The sequence below is a fragment of the Atractosteus spatula genome, chromosome 11 (assembly GCF_055471065.1).
Source record: "Atractosteus spatula isolate fAtrSpa1 chromosome 11, fAtrSpa1.hap1, whole genome shotgun sequence".
Taxonomy (NCBI): Eukaryota; Metazoa; Chordata; class Actinopteri; order Semionotiformes; family Lepisosteidae; genus Atractosteus; species Atractosteus spatula.
The window spans coordinates 48,053,840-48,074,488 of NC_142716.1; the positions used below are offsets into that span (position 1 = coordinate 48,053,840).

General features: G+C 47.1%; 1 protein-coding gene across 5 annotated transcripts in view; it reads left to right on the forward strand.

The window, feature by feature from the left end:
• Nucleotides 1-20,649, forward strand: part of rptor (regulatory associated protein of MTOR, complex 1) — a 142,011-nt gene that overhangs the window by 39,464 nt on the left and 81,898 nt on the right. For all 5 annotated transcript variants that reach the window (XM_088928407.1, XM_088928404.1, XM_088928405.1 and 2 more), the window contains exons 5-6: nucleotides 12,390-12,548; nucleotides 14,508-14,654. In XM_088928407.1, coding sequence (XP_088784533.1) covers nucleotides 12,390-12,548; nucleotides 14,508-14,654 — 306 coding nt within the window. The remainder of the gene's footprint in view (nucleotides 1-12,389; nucleotides 12,549-14,507; nucleotides 14,655-20,649) is intronic.

Sequence of the window (20,649 nt, forward strand, 5' to 3'; positions counted from 1 at the left end):
CACACTCTAGGTGCGCTTTCCCGTTTCCCAGCCCACCTGCTCCACCAGTTCCACTGTTGCTAATGCTCGCCTGTGGCATCGACCACTGTGTTTCAGCCAGAGCCACATGAGACTCAGGGGTGGGGCTTAGCAGTGCCCCTTAACGGAGGTGATGCTCTGCACATGAGGCCTCACTGAGGCTGGTGACAATGAGGCCTAGCTCTTGACAGGAAGAGGGGCTGCTCCAGCTATAGATTATACCTCTTATTGATCCAAGCCTGGGAAGGAAGGAGCACTGGGCACTGTGACGCTGGAACCGCATGGAACAGGAGGTGTATTTTTAAACAGATCAATAGGTCTAAATTTAAATCCCGGAGTATGACACGTGATCCGACCTGAGATTTGCAATGTTGTGCTTGTGACTCGTTATCTAAGAGCGCGCGGTCTCCGGGCTGGGAGTGGGGCGGGGGTTGGGCGGAAAGACTCCAAAGTTATTTTTAAGATCTTTCAGGGGCTGGAAGCACGGCCATTTACTGTAAAATACAATAAAAGTAACACGGCTAGAGAAAAATCAGCTGGGCCGAAAATAATGTTTGCAGCTCGTGTGATGTTTACTCGCAGGACTCCCTGGCGTCCTGAATACAAGGGGAACGGCACGCTGGAGACAGGAGGCTCGGATGAAAAATGTGCTTAAGTGGAAGTAGAGAAGGGGCAGCGGGACGAAATGCAAAGAAAACGTGCGCAGTGTGGATGCACGTGGGATATCGTCCCTCCGCTTCGAAGAAGGGCAGGGCTGCACCGAGCTGGAGAGCAGCCTCGTCCTTCCTGCAGGTGAAGGTGTCCGTGTTGGCCTCTCTCTGTACACGCCCCCTCTCGAGCTGCTCCTTGTCGAGCGGCTCAGTCATGACAGCCCCTGTGGCTGCCGTCACTGCATAGTTCCAGCCCTGATGAGGCAGACGACAGTCCATAAACGGTATGTATTTTTGCGGTGGACTGGTGCCTTGCAGACCCATTGGAGGTATATTCTGTGCTTTCACTTTCATGTCTGAGGGACAGCAGCCTGGATGTGAGCACGTGGTTCCACATGGTTTGCTGCTTGTGGGTAAAGTGAGATGAGCTCTCTTTCATCTTCGAGGCTGCTAGACCACTCTCCCGCAGACAGGGATCCTGTGTAATGGAATAATTTATGACTGCAGGGAGCCACCAAGCTTGTCATTTTCTCTGTTGGTTTAAAGTAGAAAAGAATTTGTTCTGGGACTTATAAAGCTGTAAATCTCTTAGTGTAATTGAAATCCACCTCACTGTAGTCTACAGCTCGGGACATGGGGACCCGTGCATGATGGTAAAAGTGATGGATGCTGCATAGCTTGACGGAAAGGAGTCTGGTTTTAAATAGTCAATCAATGCACATTCGCTGCATGTAGATGCTGTGGGAGGATATAATGAAGCTATGATGTGATATATGGTACCTAGGATGTCTAAACTGAAGCATACTTGACCCAGCACTTTGCAGTTTACAGGTATTGGTCAATGTAAAAAAAAAAAAGATGCTGAACAAGTAAAGACTTCTCTGGAACTGCGAAGACTGAATGGACGCTATCCTCTCGTCCTTGCAGTTTAAGCCCCCCAAGTATCAAGTAGGAGTGTGGCTCCCTGCACATACCTGGCCTGTTTAAGATAAGATACGACTTTATTGATCCCGAAGGGAAATTGATGTTTGAAATGGACTGTTTGGAAGAGCTTGTAACATTGAGATTGAGGTATTTGACCGCTACAGATCTCAGGGCTGCACGAGTGGTGCAGATTTTCCCCTGGCTGCTCCAATGGTGGCTGGAAGCAGAACGCCGGCAGTTCAGCCCTCAGGTTCAGCAGAAGTCTCTCGTAGGGCCCACAGATGAGATGGAGGGGGGGGGGGGTGTTTGTGGGTGTGTGTGGGGTTGGGGCGTTTGGACAGTATCGCCTGTAGCCCGACCAAGGCCACCGATCGCTGCCAGGACAGGGAAGAGGCCCTGCGTGCGCACGTCCTTGATCTCTGCACCCCGAAACCGCTCGGAGGGTGCCAGCAGAGGCGGGGGAGACCACTGTCTCCCGTGCTGGGACAAGGCCCCTCTGTAAAGATCTCCGAGTGCCGCAGCCCTGTCTCTTGTCAGGCAGTCTCAGAAGGCAGTCTGTGGAAACCGACAGGCACCCGTCAGGTGGTTAACGGAATGATTGCTATTCCAGCTACATCAGCCAGTTTGGCTCGTTTAATTTAATGCTGGCAAATATAAATCTTGTGATTTAGACATCTTCTACTGACACTCGCGCACACACATCTGTGTTCAAGCGCTTGTCTGCTTTAATAAGACAAGCACACACACACACACACAGCAGCACACCACATATCTGTGCCTTGTCCCAAAAACCTAGTTTGGTCTTGTCAATCTTTAAATCGGCCAACTTCTGTTTTTTTGCGTTACATTACATATACCCTTTATTTTAATTGGTTGTCCTCTGGATATAACCAGTGTGTTTTAAATTCTTCTGCTCTGTTGGCACCAAATCAGCGCTTCACAGCTCTGAGTAAAGCTCTAGGTTGTATTTCAGTATTCCCTGATCCACGCAGGTTTATGTAGTCTGTGGATCACCGTAACGTTCATTCAGATCAGTCTATAGACTTTTGCTGTCTTTGTAGTTGTAGGACTGGTGCACACAATGAATGTTTTTGTATTCCAGCCTGTTACCTTACAGACTGTAAACAGCCAATAATGCTTCTCTTCTTCAGTGCCAGAGTTCAAAAACCTGAAAGTGGTGTTTAATCCAGCTCCAATCAGAATGGTTGGCTGCATGTATGACAAATTTAATTTTTGGTGTGAGATCTTGACAGTCCTTCAGGAAAAATAGATTAATTCTGGCATTGTGCCTTAGGCTTTTATAGACAACAAGTCCTATCTGTCCTCATGTTAAACTACAGTCTCCTATGCCACACTGTCCTAAATCTGCATGAGATATCCTGACATTGACCATCTTTCTGTCTCCGAGAGGCTGCTTGCACCTTTGAATCCTGCTGGAGGGGCTAAATGTCGATTGTGACATGTCACATGGTCTCACGTTCTGTCCATGCCTCTGCTGTCCCCCCCTCTCCATTGAAGAGCACGAGAGAGATTCCCGACAAGAGGAACTCTTTGCACTCAGCTTGCTCATTGGCTGCCTGTGGATCTGGCTGCCAACTGCATGTCTTGTCAGTAATGTCAAAGTAAATCTGCCTCAGCAGTCAGACTGGGCAATGTGTCATCCCTAGACACATACACATCTCAGTGTAAAGGCGCACAAAATGCTCTCGCCCTCATATGATAGTCCTCGTAATTGTGATTTGTGTTCTTGTTTCGTTGCTGGCCCTCAAAGCATCTAGTGACGTTTGACACTTTTATGTACCGTCAAGCCTCCCTGATGATATCGTCCGTTCAGAACTTGTAAGAGATGCCTTGTGATATGCGTGTGTTCATATGATTGCCCCTTTAGAGTCCTGGGTCCGTGTTCAGCTGCATGCTGATTCGCTGTGTTCTTTTGCACCTGTGACTCAGCTAAAAAGATGTTACTGTTGACCCCTGGGCTCCACTGGAGAGAGAGTGGAGGTGGAAAAACTAAGGCAGAAGCCCCACAGAAGTTTAAATTTGCACTTCTAACACGTTTGTAATACATTTCTAACAAATGTTTATCATGCTTTCCCAGTACCTTAATCACGTGTTCTGCGAGGTTTTGATCTTGCCTGAATGAGCCGCGCTGAGCTTTTCTAAATTAATAGGGAATTGACATCCTGAAGGCCCACTCATGATACAGCGAGATGCAGCCTGGAGAGGCAGAAGAATGAAACTTCCTGTCTTCTGGTGGGAGCCAGTTGGCAGCCACTCAGGCTGCTGTGCATTTCAGAGACTGAGCTGGAGTGAAGGGTGCACACTTGAAGGGTCCTTTTGTATAGGTGACAGGGTTAAGGAGCCAGGCAAAAGGAAACAGAAATGAGTTGTGGAATTAGCAAGCTTTCCTTTTAGTTTTCATTACCTAGAGAGGCCTGTGCATGTACTGTTTATTTAATCAGGTTCTGTACAAACAATTAAGGCCGTCACTTTGCTAACTTTGATGTTCCAGCCAGGAATGAAGCTAGTAGAGGAGCTACATCTGGGTGGGCATGTTGGGAGGCAGGAGCTGTCCCTGGACCTGTCACTGCTAGGGACCTGGCTGTATCACAGTTTAGGGATGAGAGAAATCGATGAGGCGATTGTCCTCTGACCTCCAGAAACTCCAGTCCTTCCTCCTCTCCCTATAAATAATAAAAGGCAATTACCTGGTACAGCACGGACCCAGATAGGAATTGATTAATTGCTCCTTGTCAGGCCCACTTGAGTGTTGTTTGCATCAGGAAGTGTGCCAGCTTCTTAAAAAACAGTTCAGACTCCATTAAAAGTGCGTCTGCTGTGCAGATCCTAGGGTGATTGAAAGCTGTTTAATTTGATGTTATTACCCATGTCTTTTAGGCTTCGTGTTTAACAATTAAACCTGGCGTCTTAGAAGCAGAAAAAGATGGTGTGCGTTTAGGGAAGGGTACTTGGGGCTGGCCTGTTGCTTTTTGAGTGTTGCCTTTTGGTTTCTATTGGTAATGCTTGTTGAATTTACAGAATCCCTGAGTGATGTGTGCTTCTTCTAATGGGCTTAAGTATTGCTGATTGGTGTCCTAACATAGATCTCATAACAGCAGCCAGGAATATAAGTTGCTTAGGCAGATAACTTTGTAGCCTTAATCCCCATTCCTGATTGTTTGACAAAACATGTTTGCAAAAAAAAAATCACATGGTGCCATTTGAGTATAGATTTTCATGCCACGTCCGAAGTCCTGTCGCTAAGCATTCTCTGGCAGCCTTGGTTTATTTCTTTTTTTCTTTTAAAAAAAATGTAGAAAAGTGTGGAAAACTGTTTTGAAAGTTGGGGTGGGAGACAGGATATTTAGCCACCTTCCTGTGGCGTTTGCAGATCATCCAGGAACTGTGCAACTTTTCCGTTGCAAACAGAAGGCACTGAGCTGTCCACCAGTGCTGTGGGAGTGTGGAGAAAACTGCCAGCTTCCATGTCGTGGATGCTGAGTCACTGGGGGCACTGGGGGGAGAGTCTTCGTGGGGTTCTTGGATCGCCGCGACCCGAACAGCCGGGTGAACAAGATGGGGCGACTGGCCTCCCTGCCGCCCCAGCGCCACTTTCGTTCACGTTCCCATGAGTCACCGCCGCGAGAGCTGTCGCTCTGCAGCTCCGGAGGCGGAGCTGCTCTGGAACGAGAGACTCGGCGCCCGCGTCTCGGCGCGGGGTGGGTCCAGTCCAGCCACACACATTGTGCTCTGTCAAACTCCCTGCACTTTACATAATCCTGTCGCTTAGTCATGCAAACAGTCACATTATTTGCCTCACGCTGACACTCCACGTCGTCTCACAGCAGTTTTTGGCCACAAGACGCACATTCTGCTCTCCTCTCCAGAGAAGCTGTCCAGAATTTATAACGCTGTTATGTAGTCGACACATTGGCTGGCAAGAGGCGCAAGAAAAAAGAGAGGGATTAAAAGCAAATATTCAGACTCGCACACATGTATGTGTAAATGTAAAAAGAAATCCAGTCCTAGTGATAAACACAGTATTTAAAGACTAGAAATGTATAAAAATGCTTGTTGGTATATTATTGTATTCTCTGTAAGGCCCATAAAACGATCCTTTATTACCTCTCTAGTGAGATTCTGTATCAGTTCTACTTCTGGGGGCAGAAATGAAAGAGACTGATAAACCAGGTGAGAGAGGAGAGAATTTTTTTCCCCACATTGCCACACTTTCATTTTTTTACTCTTTTCTAGTCAGATTTAGAACTTATTCTTAAAATAGCCCCCTGCGTGTGACTTTATCATTAAAAGAACCTAATTATAACCCTAGCAGATAGAAATAGCAGTCCATTAATTCTTCCCAGCCAATTCAGTTTGAGCTAGAGTTATGATACTGAGTCTATACAGGCTCAATGTCATGCCACTCCAGCAGAGAAGAAGCTGTGTGAATGGTCACTTGCCATGCGCTGAGCTTGTTTTTCAGGATACTTTATCAGTGTAGTCTTCAGAAAGCCATCGCTATACCAAGGTGCTCATTTACAAGTTTTGAATCTGCACTGATTGGGTTTAGCAATCTTGGAATAACCAGATATTTTCAGGGAAGTGCTGTTAGTTTTGGCAAGACCACTTTGATGGGATCAGTCGAACTTTTTTCACTCATCCTGAGCGCAAAAGTGGGATTCCTTTGAGCCATGCGGCGCACAGGAGAGATGGTTTGGCGATGCGTAGAGCAAGCTTGTGTCAGGTGGAGGCCAGCAGAACTCGTTCTGATTAGTCTCCTCGGCTGCATTTAATTACTTTGCAAATCTTGGTGGAGCCCCAGTCTCTCAGGGCAGAGGCCTGTGTTATTGCACTGCGATAATGGAACCTGAATTGGCATAAGACATTTCTCTGCAGAGGGCTCAGCTAAGGCACTATCCTCAGGTGTGCTCGGATTTGCATGATGAATTGAATGGGGGGATTAAAACAAAGGGATGATGAACAGTTAATATATTGTATGTTGATGTGCGGGGTGGGGATTTGGAAGAATGTGAGTAAACTAAGATGTAGGCAGCTGAACTGAATGTTTCGCTTTTTTTTTAAGTTCAGTTCCCCTCTGAATGAATGCAAGTTATGCAGCGGTGTCATTCATGTTTTTTTGTCTGTGGAGCTCAGTAGCAGAAGGAAAGGTACCAGTGAACTGCAGGGCCAACCGAGGACACTAGAGTTTGTCCCAAAATGCTTGGTTTTTATTGCAGGCAGCTCCAGTAGCAAACCTCTCACAGAGTTTCCACATTGCCCAGGTGCAGTGACCACTGTATTTGGAAGACGGTGTGTAGGAAAGCTCTGCCAGGAGATTGGACTTTGTTTTTACACCTGAAAGCACTTGAATTTCTTCCTTGCACTGAGTGGGTGAGGCATGCTTCTGTCTCTTCCAGTGAAATACAGATTTTAAAGACCGTGTTGCAGAAGGATCAAGTGCAGGTGGATGTGAAGGAGCCACTCTGTTTCACATCCCCACGCCTTCCTGTCATTCATGTCCTGGGAAGTCTAGAAGAAAATGCCCCGTCAGCTCCTCAGTGCACACGAGGCTCTGAAGTACCCGGCACAGAGGGGCCAAGGTCCTGCAATGTCAGACGTCCCGGGATGTTTCTGTTCCAGTAGTACAGCCGCAGAGAGAATATTGTAAACCTGATGACTTGACGCGGTCAAGTTTGTGGCATTTGTGGCCCCGTGGCGTTTGTGCAGAGCTCTACAGTTCTGTGTGTCTGCGTTTCATGCTGCTGTGACATGGCTTTTGGGGACTTTTTGTGTGTAAAGTGCGTTTGATCCACTCCTGGCTCCGGTCCAGCTCTGCAGAGCTGTGCAGTGACATGGGCTCTTGGCCAGGAGGGGTGGAAGACGGCTCTGTCTCTGTCTAGTGAGTTGTCCCTTGGTATTGGTACTTGGTATTGGTATTAGTAATGTCCTTGTCTCATTTTCTAAACGCGTTCATAATCTTCATGGTCGCCTTGCAGCGATGGGAGCAAGATGCAGAGGACAATCTAAAGTTCACACACAATGCAATGGGTGGTAAAAGACAAATCACCACAATAATCGATTGAACTGTAAAAAAACCCAGATATGCTAATAACCAGTTCAGTGTAATGCATGTGTATATAAATATTCAGTTTTTGGGGTTTTGGACAAGCACATGGGGAGTAGCTGTCATTTCAAGACCTTACTGTATTTTTATTAGAGCGCATACATTTTAACTCGTGAAACATGCATTGTTAACCTCCTGAGGTCCTGTTCATTCTGTTGTTTCCTCCACACTAGTTCCCCTCAGGCACTGTGTGGTGTACATTATTAAAGGTCAGAGATAATAGGCAAAAAGAAGAAACTTTTAGCTCTACAGACCAGCTCAGTCATTCAGGTATGAATAATATCTTGTCCGGCAAATACACAACATCTCGTCATCTACAATATGTGAACATTTTTCTTTTTATAAGCTGAACCGTCACGTATGAGAAAGCGACATGACACAAGTACCACCTAAATGGAGAGGCAGAATTTGCCCTCAAACGCTAATTTGTGCATTAAAAACCTGTAAATAATTTGCGAAGTCCTGACCCTCTGTACCGAGCTGTGCAGGGTCTCCAGCTCTGTCAGGATCATTAGGCAGGATCATTGTAAAAATTAGTTTTTGCCCCCAGCATCATAAAGTAATCTGAATGCTCCACCCTCTCTTGATCCGGTCTCATGCTTTGTGGTTTGTATATGATCACCAAAAGGATCTAGGTTCCTTGAATATTGTACTCTGCATGTACTCTTTCTCTCTGCATTGGATATAGCGGTGAGGCTGGATGAGGAGTGTTTCCACATGGCCACGGTTTTCGTGGGATTAAAGTATTCCATCGAATACTGCAGATGAGGGGTAAGGTCTCTGATCCTGCTCTGAGCACAAGCTCCTTAGAATCAAAACAATAAAAAGTTCAAATAGGAAGCGAAATGAGCAGAATCCTAGGATTAAAAACTGACAATCCTTCAGCTGCAGTGTCCCGGGAGCCTGTGAGTGCTGTTATGTAATGTAACGCAATGCTGAAGGGGAACGGAGATCCTCCAGGCCACTGAAGGAGGGCATTGTTGTCTGTTTTCTTTCAGGCTGGCTTTCATCTGAAGGGGTATGTGTGCTTCAGCCGACCCAGCATGCTAGTTTTATTCCAGAGGCGCGCAATTTTTTTTTATGGTCCGTTCCAGATGGCAAGAGGAAATTGCTGACTGAATTGAGGCAGGCCGTGAAGGTGGCAGACAGCAGTGGAATTTTTTGTTTTCAGTGATTTGAAATAATTTTAATCGGGCTCCTGTTTGCGGTGATCGTGCTTCGGTAGCTGGGAGAGCCATTACAATTTTGTGGTGTTTAAAAAAAATAAAAATCCAGTGTAGAGGAGCTGCAGGGTATGGAAGTCATGCTGAGATAAGATAAGATCCCTTTATTGGCCATATACAAATTCTTGCATTAGGAATTGTCTTTTCGCATACCAGCTCTCAGTGGGGGGGAGAGCAGAGTGATGAAGCCAGTTCAGAGATGGGGATTATTAGGAGGCCATGACTGGTAAAGGCCAGTGTGTACTTGTCGAGAAACACCCTGGAATTTTTAATGACCACAGAGAGTCAGGACCTCGTTTTTATGTCTCATCCGAAGGATGGCACCATTTTACACTATAGTGTCCCCGTCACTATACTGGGGCAGTAGGACCCAAACAGACTGCAGGGTGAGCGCCCCCTACTGGCCCCACTAACACCTTTTCCAGCAGCAACCAACCCGGTCTATCATCCAGGTACTGTCCAGGCTCACTCCTGCCTTGCTTCGGTAGGCTGCAAGTTGTGAGTTGCAGGGTGATATGGCTGCTGTCAATTTCTATATACATATGAATTCCATGTAGGTTGGCCAGCCTTCAGAGGATTTTGCAGTGTAGATCACAATAGAAATGCAACGATTATGCTCCGAGTGGCTGAATTGTGTGAAAAACAAATAATGGCCACATAATATACTCGTATGTGCCTGTCCAGATATAATTTGTTTCGTTTTCCGGTGTTGTTATAGGCAAAATGAGGTCGTCACATTCACTAATTATAATGCACTGAACTGTGCTGGGCTTAACTAAATGTGTTATACTGTGTTATATTTCAGTAGAGATAGTGGAAATTGTGCACATAAGTACAGGATAATTTCATTTCAGATGCCTCTCCATTAGTACTCTCAGCTCAATTGGGTTATTAAGTTCTTAAATTTAGACCACAGACTGCAAGGGCCTGTAAAATGTTAGTTTTATTTTTTTTTTTACCCTTCATCTCCTCGCATTCCCAGTTAGTATTGATATTAAGCCTTAAAATGTAGGAAGTCTTTCTGAATGTGATTGAGTTCCATTATTGCAGCCTTTTGTTATGGCTCGTCATAGTAGCCCCCTGCTCTCCACTCTGCCTGGACAGCATGACTGCTGGGTCTTCTAGAGATGGCCAGGAGCTCCCCCTGCAGGCCTGATGGGGCAAGTGACACCCTTGCTCTGCTTCACACAGCTGGGGCTCTATCCTACTCCCTCCTGAGCTTTAACAGTGCAGTAGGAGCAGCAGGACTCTTAAAGTTGCCTTTTGAGTTAGTCCTTTCCTGTCTTTGTTTTTGTAGTATTTGATACTTCAGGTTGTTTATTTCCGCCTTTCCCAGAAATAATGTTGTAAGCAGGTCTGCTTCTGAGAAGGACTAATCCAATAGGATGTGAATCAAGAGCACACCTGGATGTTTTGATACTGGATGTCTAATCATACATCTCGAAACATTTGTCTCAGTACCAAAGATCAGAGTTTTCCTTATTATAAGATATCACATTATCAAGTGTAATGTATGAATTTGCACATCGGGACCCAGGGAGTAGCATAGTTATTGACTTCCACATTGAAATGCAATGCAAAATTATACCACATCATCTTTGTCTACTGTAAGGTACAATACACCGGCAAAATGTGTCTGTTTGGATACAGAATACTTGTACTTGGTAAGGAAAGGTTTTTGCTGCAGACTGTGAAAGGGGAGATGAAGGTTTAATAAGAGTGCTGTGATGTTCAGGCCTGGCTCACTGGTGAGGTGAGCCTTAATGAATGCACAGTGAACAAACAGGCTGTGTGTAACATCTGATTATGTAAGATCTTACTATTTGGGAAACTGAGCCAGGCAGATGGATTCCAGCTGGAAAGGTTTGAAAAAAAAACTGAAAGTGTCTGTTTTCTCCACAGACTGCTGATGAGACTCAAGATATGCTATCACAGGGACTGGCCATGTGGCTGTCATTACTTCAGTCACCGAGGCAGTTGGATTTAGACATCTTACTTTGTAACAGAGAAGTGCAAAGCCGTCATAGCTGTGTGGATCCTAACTAATCTCACAATGAGGTTTCCAAGCAAATGCATTGGGAGAGATTAGTTGCTTATCCCATGCTGTCGAGTTTCTCAGATATCTTGCAGCATAGAGGAATACAGCTCAAAGGTTCATGGGAAAGGATGGGGCCATGCTAGCTATTATTTAGTAGTAGTATTGGTCTATAATTGTGTTGAAGCCAGTGTTCAATATGAATTGTCCTTCTTTTACTCTCGTAGTTGCAATTCTCTGTTGATCTTTATCCATGATGTACTGGATTGTAGTCGTTATTCTGTAGTGACTGGTCTATGCTGTACTGTAGCTGCAGTTCAGTAACAGTATTGGGTTGCAGTGTCTTTCTGTTCTATTTCTAGTCTAATGAACCATTTTAACTGAACTGAAATATATTTTATAGTGTGGTTTTGACAGTCATTCTCAATTTAAAAATACGGATGCAGATAACATGGCAAAAAATCTCTTTTTTTTCAGAAAGAGAAGTGAGGTGTTCCTGTTTGCCCCTCCCTAGGAGGGGAGATTTCTGAGGATTATGGCCGGGGGGGAATCCTAGCCTGACTGTCAATGTCATTCTTGGCTTATTCAGGATCAGTTGTGTTTGTGATGCGTGTTGTCTCTTTGTCTCTGTGGGGTCTAATCCCGGGGCTTGTGGGCCTCCTGCTCCACATTTGTGAGACAGCGACAGGTATTAATACCCCCAACCCCCCAACCCCCCCGCCCCATCTGTGCCTCAGTGTACCTGTCTCTCCACAGATGTGCAGGCTGGGATAAAAGGGCCGGGTAGATTAAAGCTTTAAAAATTGAATTAATCAGCCCGTGAAAGAAGCCGAATGCAAACCAGAATTCATCCTATGAATTTGCTAAGATAAAGAGATAAGAGTTGCGATTGGAAACATATTTTCTGATAAGATTTCAGCTTTAAGGCCCTGTTTTCTGTTCCGGCTGTCAGTGCGGTCTCGTGCTTGTCTAGTGATCACGCATTTCCCATGTTGCAGCTTCAGTGTGGGGTGAGGAGGGATGGGGTGCCTGCCGAGCTGTACTGCATAGGCGACTTCTGCCCAGGCAGTGTGCTGCTAGCGGACTGACGATTTTGCACTGCGGCAGAGAGTGAGATTCCCTGTCGTACTGTAAAAAAAGACCAAAAAAAAAAGCCTTCAAATGCTTTTTTTTAGAGGCATCGTAAATGCAACACACACCACTTGTTAAGCGCATTGCTACAGGAGGCCCAGTGTGTTTGGATCCTGATCCCGACACATGAGCGCTCGACATGGTGCAACGCAGGGGTGCAGGTCCTGATGTGCCCTTTGTGTTTTTCTTTCGGAGGGTGGCAGTGGAGCACCAGCAGTGCAGACCCGTGCCTTAGCTGTTCTCTCTCTCTCTCTCCCTCCCTCCCTCCTCTTCGGCCCTTGCAGGCTCGCTACAAACAGAGTCTGGACCCCACGGTGGATGAGGTGAAAAAGCTGTGCACCTCCCTGCGCCGCAACGCCAAGGAGGAGCGGGTGCTGTTCCACTACAATGGGCATGGCGTGCCGCGGCCCACCGTCAACGGAGAGATCTGGGTTTTCAACAAGGTATGGCGCCGCCCTGCTGGCCCTGCTCACAGCTGCCCATGCTGGCTGCTTCAGCCCAGCGCTTGGTCCTGGAGGCTCATAAAGAGCTCAGATTGCTCAGATCCTTTATGTGCATGTTTAGCAAGGCCTTGTCTTGCTAATCGCCAGACCCACTGTACCTGACCTGTGAGCGCCGGGCGTTCTGCTTGCACGTGTCTTGGAGCTGTCAGACCTCTCCGGGGAATTCGCCGTCCGTTTCCAGAAAAACCATGGCGTGTAGCGTTTGTGGCAAAGACCTGCCGCCTGCATATCCTGCACGCAGTCAAGCACGTAACAGGCAATGTTTAATTTAAAAAGCCTCAGAGATTATCTTTCAAAAAACATTATTTTTTTTTACTTTTGTAGTTGTTTTTACTAGATTCAAATATAGTAAAAATTAAAAGTATAGCGCTGACTGGGAAAAGGTTTGTTTCCTGTTGAACTTGGCTCCACGGCACATGTCAGCGTTAGCTGGGGGGGTGCTTGGGGGGAGAGCTGATTTCCACAGGGCCCAGCATAACCAGCACTGGGAGTTACGCAGTGGAAGCAAGGGGTTTTCGGGGGTAGAGGGGCTCCCGTGGGGATCAGGAGGCCAGGGCGAGTGCCTGTGACGGAGGGATGTGTGCTTGTCTGGCCCGGCCCGGTCCTCCGTGTCACACGGGGCCATGTGCTAATCCGTGACTCCGAGCCAATTTCCGCTGCGTCCATGTTCATCCTCGCCAATCCAGTCATCCTTTTGTAGTTTTTGTTTTGCTGAGAGATTGAGGTCTAATTTTTATTTTTATTATTCCCCCCCCCCCTTGCCCATCGTTCCCTTTTCTCATTACAGCGTGTCATGTCTCCTCCGCTAAATCCCTGAAAGCTGGTTGGGATGAGCAGGGTGCTGTTTTTTGTGTTTAATCCACACTGGTGGTTCAAGAGAATCCTAACGAACAAATAATCTGAGATCCCTTTTACCGCTGCCGAGCCCCCATTGGCCTGTTTCTCCGCTGCGTCCGGTCCGGTCCGGTCCGGTCCGGTCCGCTGCTGTAGCGCTCTGAGCCGGTGGGTCTCAGACTGGCTCGGGTCCACATTGAGGGCCGGCGGCTCTCATCCCGAGCGGGCCCGGATCAGCCGGGGAGGGGGAGGGTAGTTTCGGTTCTGGAGTTGAGCTGAAGAACTCGTGACTCACGAAAACCCCACAGAGGAGCTGCTATCGTGCCAAGATGACATTGATCTGAACTCGCAGCAGTGTTTTCTTTTGGTTTACAACTAGATGATATATTACTGTGCGCTGACCCGACCCGTGAAGCTGTGAGCATAACAGCCCTGAAAGGAAATGTGTAAATAAATGGAAACATTTGGATGTACATAATAGATGTGAGATTAGACCTTGGAGCTCCAGCCCCGCAATATGATGCTTCTTTCCATGTGCGCTGCCCCCTGTGGTAGGAGAACAGCTGGAAGACATGTGATGGATCTTCAGATGACACATTACAGATCGTTAGACAGGTTCGCGGTTTTGACGTGTTGTGAATTGGTCATGTTTCAACATGTGGCCCATTTGGATCGTGCTGTTTGTGTCTTAGATGAAAAGCCAGCGCTTGGCGTGGTTCACGGCTGCTATCATCTTATTATTACTGTTGTGTTTAAGTGGCCTTACAACCATCAGTCTGCCTCTGAACATAAGAACAGTTACCAAGATAGTGATGCCGTTTTTGGCCTCTCTAGCCCTTTGGTAGTTAGTAACGATTTGATCCAAGGATCTTCCAGCTGTTTCTTGAAAGAAACAAGGGTATTGGTCTCAACACTACAGCTGGGTAGCTTGTTCCATACTCCCACACCCCTTTGTGTAAAGAATCACCCCCAGCCTCCCTTTAGCTCTCTGGTTTTCAGTGTTCTTCCACTTCCAGTCCCTGGGTGGGTGCTGATTGCAATGTGCTGCCTTCCTGTCTGTTGCAGAACTACACACAGTACATCCCCTTGTCCATCTATGACCTGCAGACCTGGATGGGCAGTCCGTCGATCTTCGTGTACGACTGCTCCAACGCCGGCATCATTGTCAAGTCTTTCAAGCAGTTCGCCCTGCAGAGGGAGCAGGAGCTGGAGGTGGGTGGTGAATTTAAGCAGTACCGTCTTCGTGCAGAGTTGCAGACTCCCTGGTATCTCTTGGTAACAAAGGTTATTTACTGCATTGGTCAGAACATAGAAAAGCACACCAAGGTGAACGAGATAAATATGTGGTTGTGGTGTGAGTCTGGTTCTATCATGGTAAGAGATCCTGGAGTTATTCTGGGGGTAAACCTGTAGGGATTTTTTTAAACACCTGTTAGCATAGCTTATTAATTTTTCCAACAAATCGTTCTGCTTATCCTTGAAGTGCCCAGGTTGTTAATCTGGTGGAGCAGAGCTATGGCTGAACAAAGAGGGCGGGCTGGGAAGTTTTGGATTTTAACCAGCGGCCGTTGCCGAAGCTGAACGTTGAACGCAGGAGAAAGCGGCCTGCTGTTTTTAAGTTTTCAGAGCTGTTTCCTCGACTGGTTCAGAAAGTGAGGAGTGTAAATAGAAATTTAGGCCCAGCACGAATGAGCACTGTTTTTGGGGACTATTTGTCGGCCTCCTGGCATCTAAGTGTAGTTGAGTCCACATACCCTGAGTCTGATAAACATCAGTATTCCACACCTCGCTGCCTCGTAAATAAATAGACTTGATTCTATTTTATATATTCCTGGTCACGCTACCTAGGATGAATCAGTCGAAGATTGAGGGCGATTCTAAATCCGTATTGATAGGACAAGGTTATGGCAGAAAATTGAAATTACTGTACATCATGCTTACTAAATGGCAACTAGCCATGCTGAGATCCAGGTGGAAAAAAGCAGGGGGCGATAATTAGGAATTATCCTGTACTCTGGGCAGAGTTTAAAGCTCTACTGCATGTGTATTAAAATGCATTAAATTACCTGTTCAGTAGCAGCTATATGTTTAAGGGCATGTGAATTTCTAAGTGAGTGTTTACCTACCAGGGGTATGTGCTTAGAATACGTACCCAGGAAAAAAATAAAAATACATTTACTGAAAAGACTTTGGAGTTGCTTTTTATTCTGTTTCTATATAATATGTGGGCAGCTGGAGCTGTATGAATAAATAATAGGATTCAGTTTGCTTTGGATTTTTTTTTTTATTGTGGCATCTCCTGTGAATTTTTAAAAAGCCGTCATTGCTGCAGCTCACTTTAAATAATTCAGTAGAAAGTTTTAAATTGTGGTAGATTATCTGGAAAAACAGAACAGAAAAATGCCTGTAACTCCAGCAAAACCTTCTGACTGTAGCTGGGTGGCTGCATCACCCTGCCCACATCAATGTGGATGGTTTAAAGCTCGCGGCTGACAGACCGCAGTCAAGTTAGCCTGCTATGTTTTTGTGCAGTGCGACGAGGGCAGTATTCCAGTGAAGGAAAAAAAAACTTGCACAAGACCTCTTTAAGCCATAGGATGAGGTTGGCAAAAGTGGAGTATGAAATGAAAGCACTAGCCAGTCCCCGATGGTTCAGTTTTGCATCTTCCTTGCTTTGTCCCAGAGGAACGAGTCTATGAATCTGTTCCAAGAAGGGAAGTGCATCTTTCATCTGCCCCTTCAGCAGCATCGTGATTGAGTAGTAATCTATTTCTCACACACATGCGTGGTTTACAGGAATCGTCCCGAGAGGCACCTGAAGCGCCTGAATGGAAGGGGATACCTGAAATGTATTTAAAAACTAATTGCACTAGGAAAATCCATACTAAATCAATCCTGCACTTAAGAGAAGGGGGGCTTTGCATCTAACTGCTTTCCTGGTAACACGATCTTACCTTGACAGCAGGATGGGTTATTATTTTTTTTTTTGGTATTGTCTTGCTTTCCATGACAAGTCATTTACAAGTGGTTAATTCTTGCTTTTTTTGAACCCACTAATTAAGTGTGATCTGGGAGAACTGCTGGACAGCTGGTCAGTCCTGGTTATAGCCCATAAGCAGTGCTGACCTATCCTGCTCCTGCCTTCCATCAGCAGATGTTAGTGGCTTCCCGTTCTCAAGTGGCAAAGTCATCATTTTTTTAATAGAGCTGGAACAGTTCTGTAAAGTATTATTTCAATTGGCATCGCTGTGTATTATAGAACCCCTTTGAGTCGACATGAGCCACTCTTTTTTGCTTAGCTTTCTATGTCTGTGTTGGAAAAGTGGTGAGCTGTCGGGGCAGGGCTTGCTTAAAGGGGTGCCTGGTCCCCCTCCCCCAGACCCTTGAAAGAAGGGAGCATAGAGTTAAGTGTCGGGGCAACCCCAAATTTGAAATTCAGCCTCCACAGGGAACAGCTCAGCAGAGGTGGGACAAAGGATAGGAATGCGCACAGTGACATGCTGTGTAACAAATTAGTCCACGGGGTTTCCTGGCAACAGATGGGGACCCCCCCCTCCTTCCAGTTTAGAAAAGGGATGCCCCTGCTTGTGGCTTCTATTAGAGCTGTGTAATCCTGTTTGCACACTTTGAGCGAGTGGCTGACATACCCACATTCAGAATCCCCAGCAAATTGAGAGAGTGCCAGCCAGCATGCTTTCATGGATCAGGAGCCCACTGCAGGAACGTATTGCCTGCATTCTCTCCTTCACATAATTGAAACCCCCCAGGGAAGTGGTGTGTTTAAAAACCAGTTCAGGGGGCCTGCATTCTTTTTTGAAAGAGTGCAGAAGTGGTCCCGACGTGTCTGCGGGTTCCCAAGGTCTCTTTATTGCAGCAGCACCTGAAGAGCTGGGAGAAGCCGTTCAATCAGTCCAGTTAAGCCGGCGCCCCTCTGCTTGGTCTCCTTACGAGTGGAGCTGGAATGAAAACCTGCAGAAGAAACGGCAGCTCTCCAGGACCAGGACCCCTGGCAGTATAGATTGATTGCTTTTATCTGGGAAATAATTGACCCCTTTTATTTCTTTCGGACTGTTTTTGAACTTGTTTGAGTTCCGTTTTCTAATCTTTGCGTCAAATTTTAAATTCTCTGTGTTTTCCAGCAGGTGTGCTTTGACAGCGTGCCGACGAAACCTGTCAATGATATTTAACACATAAGAGCAGGGGAGGGAGACTGAGAGAGATTCCACAGTTGCTTCTCGGCAGACCTGGTCAGGGGATGTCATCCTTGCATGTGATTGCATATCTTCCATGGGCACCACAGGACATGGCGTGTTAGTGTTTGCACATCCCCCATCCCGCTTATTTCATGTGCATTCAGGGAAGGTGCACAAACACCACTGGGTGTAAAGCCTTCTTTTTATTTATTAAAAATACCAACATTCTTTACCTTGTGTCGAGTTTGCTCGCAGAGGCAATTTTTCTCTGATCTCTCCTTTGCTGGAGTGTAAAGCATTTAAGTCAAGAGAGTGCATCATGCTCACTGAGTGAGTACATACGCCACTCCGCCCCCGTGTTTTATAGATAGAGCTATACAGCCTTTGAGGATGATCCTCAGTTCGCTTCAGTGGACCTTCAGCATAATCAATTATTCACTCTTTGCAGCCCTTTTGCAGAACCAAAGCACGCGTCTTGTTTTTTTAATCCACACCAGCGCTGTTTTCACGCGGCACGTGCAGATGAGCATCGGAAGAAAGACGTTAAAGAAAGGCGGCCGCTCAGCCTGCCCTGCTCGTGGTTCATTGAGTTGGGGTTCCCATCCAGCTCATCCTGCCAAGCCTGTATCCGTTCACAGTGCGTTTCTCGGCACTTCCACATGTCCACGTGTCATCAAGCGTCCATCCTGGCGTCCGCTTTCCCCTCGTTCTGGCTGTTGGTTGTGCCATGTTGCCAGGAATAATGTGATGATGCGAATTTGGCAGAACCGAGTCCCCCACCGTCCTGGATACTGCTGCCCACTACTGGTTTCAGTAGGACAACTGGGCACGCCCAGTCCATCGCACTGAGACCAAAGGGAGCAGACAGCGTACCCTGTCGTGATCAACTAAGACCATCCGAGCTGCCTGCCTGAAGCAGGATTAGGTAATACCCCGATGATGATGATGATGATGATGATGTTGGCGGCACTGCTGTGTTACATTACAATAGCTTCATTAGTTCAGAAGTACAGAGGGATTGCATGGGCTGCCTGGAGCGAACAGCTGAATTAGACCAAATGTGGGCTTTGCCGACCCCACTCCCTGATTGTCTCATCTTCGTTGTGATGAAATCGTGGAGCGGTTTCACTCTTGTTGGCCTCGTTCTCGGGTCTCGCGCCATCGCTCGCTCCCCCCCCCCCCCACCTCCTCATGCGGGAGGGAGGGAGGGAGGAAGGCGGGGGTCGGAGCACTGTTTGTATGACTGAGGCGCGTTCCACTTCGCGGACCGCCCTGCTTTGTTGGAAGTTAATGAGCTATTATACGCTAAATCAGCTCCGCGCCTCCCCCTGCCTTGGAGCAGCACGGCGGGTTGGATTGCACGCGGAGGCCTGCTTGTGCTCCAGTGCCGTGTCTCATTTGCTCCACAGCTGAGTGCGAAGGCATTAATAATGGGTGGCGTGGAGCAGGGGAGGAGGGGCAGGGGAAAGCACCTGTTCTGGTTGTGTTCGGGCATCCTGTGCTGTGTCCCAGGTCGTGCGGCTTTCTTCCAGTCTGGAATTGAGCAGCAGCAGCCTTCACCAGTGTTTGTCATTGTTCATTCTCTGTTGTTCTCAGCAGGCTGTCTGCTCAAAATCCCCTGCCTGACAGACAGATACGCACTCAGCTCTGCAGTACAGGAGAGACATTCCTCACCAGTGTTTTGATTGGACTGACTGATTAATCTGGCAGTGATGTCTGATTTGTACATTGCTTAATTGAGTCCACGCCGCCAAGACGGGCTTAATGGCCACCTCTTGTATGCTGCTGTTTCCACTTGTTTGTGCTCCAGCAAACCCAGCCTGAATGTGTGGAGAATTGCAGCTGGTACTGCTGGGGATAGAGCTTGGATAACGGATCGGGGACAGTCTGTGGAAGGCAGGAGAACACTGGAGCCCTTTGTGGTTTGGTTTGGGCAAATGAGAAGGAACTAATGGCTGTACTTTTTGTGGAACTGTACAGAAGTTTTTCCGGGACCTCTCTTTGATGTCCTGTTTTTTAGTAGAAAACAATGCTTTTGTGTGTACTATAAGATCTTAAGAACTCCTGCTGGAGGCCTCTGGATTCAGCCTCACTTGGTGTGGGATGGGGTGGGGTGGGGGGGGGTGTGGAGGTGGCCAGTTGATTGTGTCCATTTTTGCAGAAGAGAAATGCAGTTGGCTTACCTGGAGCGAACCTGCCAAGGCCGACCCTCCAGAAACGCTGGTGCCCACGGCTGGACAGACAGCTACGACCATAATGATGAGGGTGGTGATGACTGTAGGCGTTTCAGCTCCATTAGCGGTTGGTGCCGTGTTTGTTTAGTGGGTATAAGGTGAGGGCCCCCTGTCTGCTGCAGCGTTGGGATCGCGGCCTCTGTGCATGAACGTCACTGAGAGAGAGACGGCAGCACAAGATCTGGCCCAGTTTAACAGAAGCCTTTCTGCAACTTGGTAGCAAGCTGCAGATTCCAGTTTTTGTTTTTTATCTGTCATAACTTTTTTTAGTTTTCCTGCTGTCCTGAATTGCCCTGTTCAGCTGACACACAGAGACCGGACAGCAGGCTGGCTCGCCTTTCAGAGAAGGCCGTGGGAGCAGCCTGGGGATGCGCTGCTCCCAGCTGAGAGGGCTGAGAGGGTTTTTAAGGATTCTGTTTTTGCAGAGAAAAAGCGAGCCCGGATTTTTAACCTTGAAGATCTCCTTGCTGCGTCCGAGATTGTCAGTTTGTCATCAAATGTTCTGCCGAAGCTTTAAGGCCTTTTCCATTGGCATCAGCTCGCTGGGTTTGCAGCACCCGGAGACGTGCGTGGAGCTCTGCCTCAGCTCAGTCAGTGTAAAAAAAAAAATACTCTAAAGGGTGCTCTGGGGAAAATAACCATTGTAGTTTCCAATAAGGTGTGCAAAAATAAATAACCCTCTAAAAATAACACTCTTCCTATGCGTTGTGGTTTGAAGATGCAGCGGCTGCAGTCAGACCAGTGTTTCGTATATTCACTCTTTGGACCTCGGGGAATTCG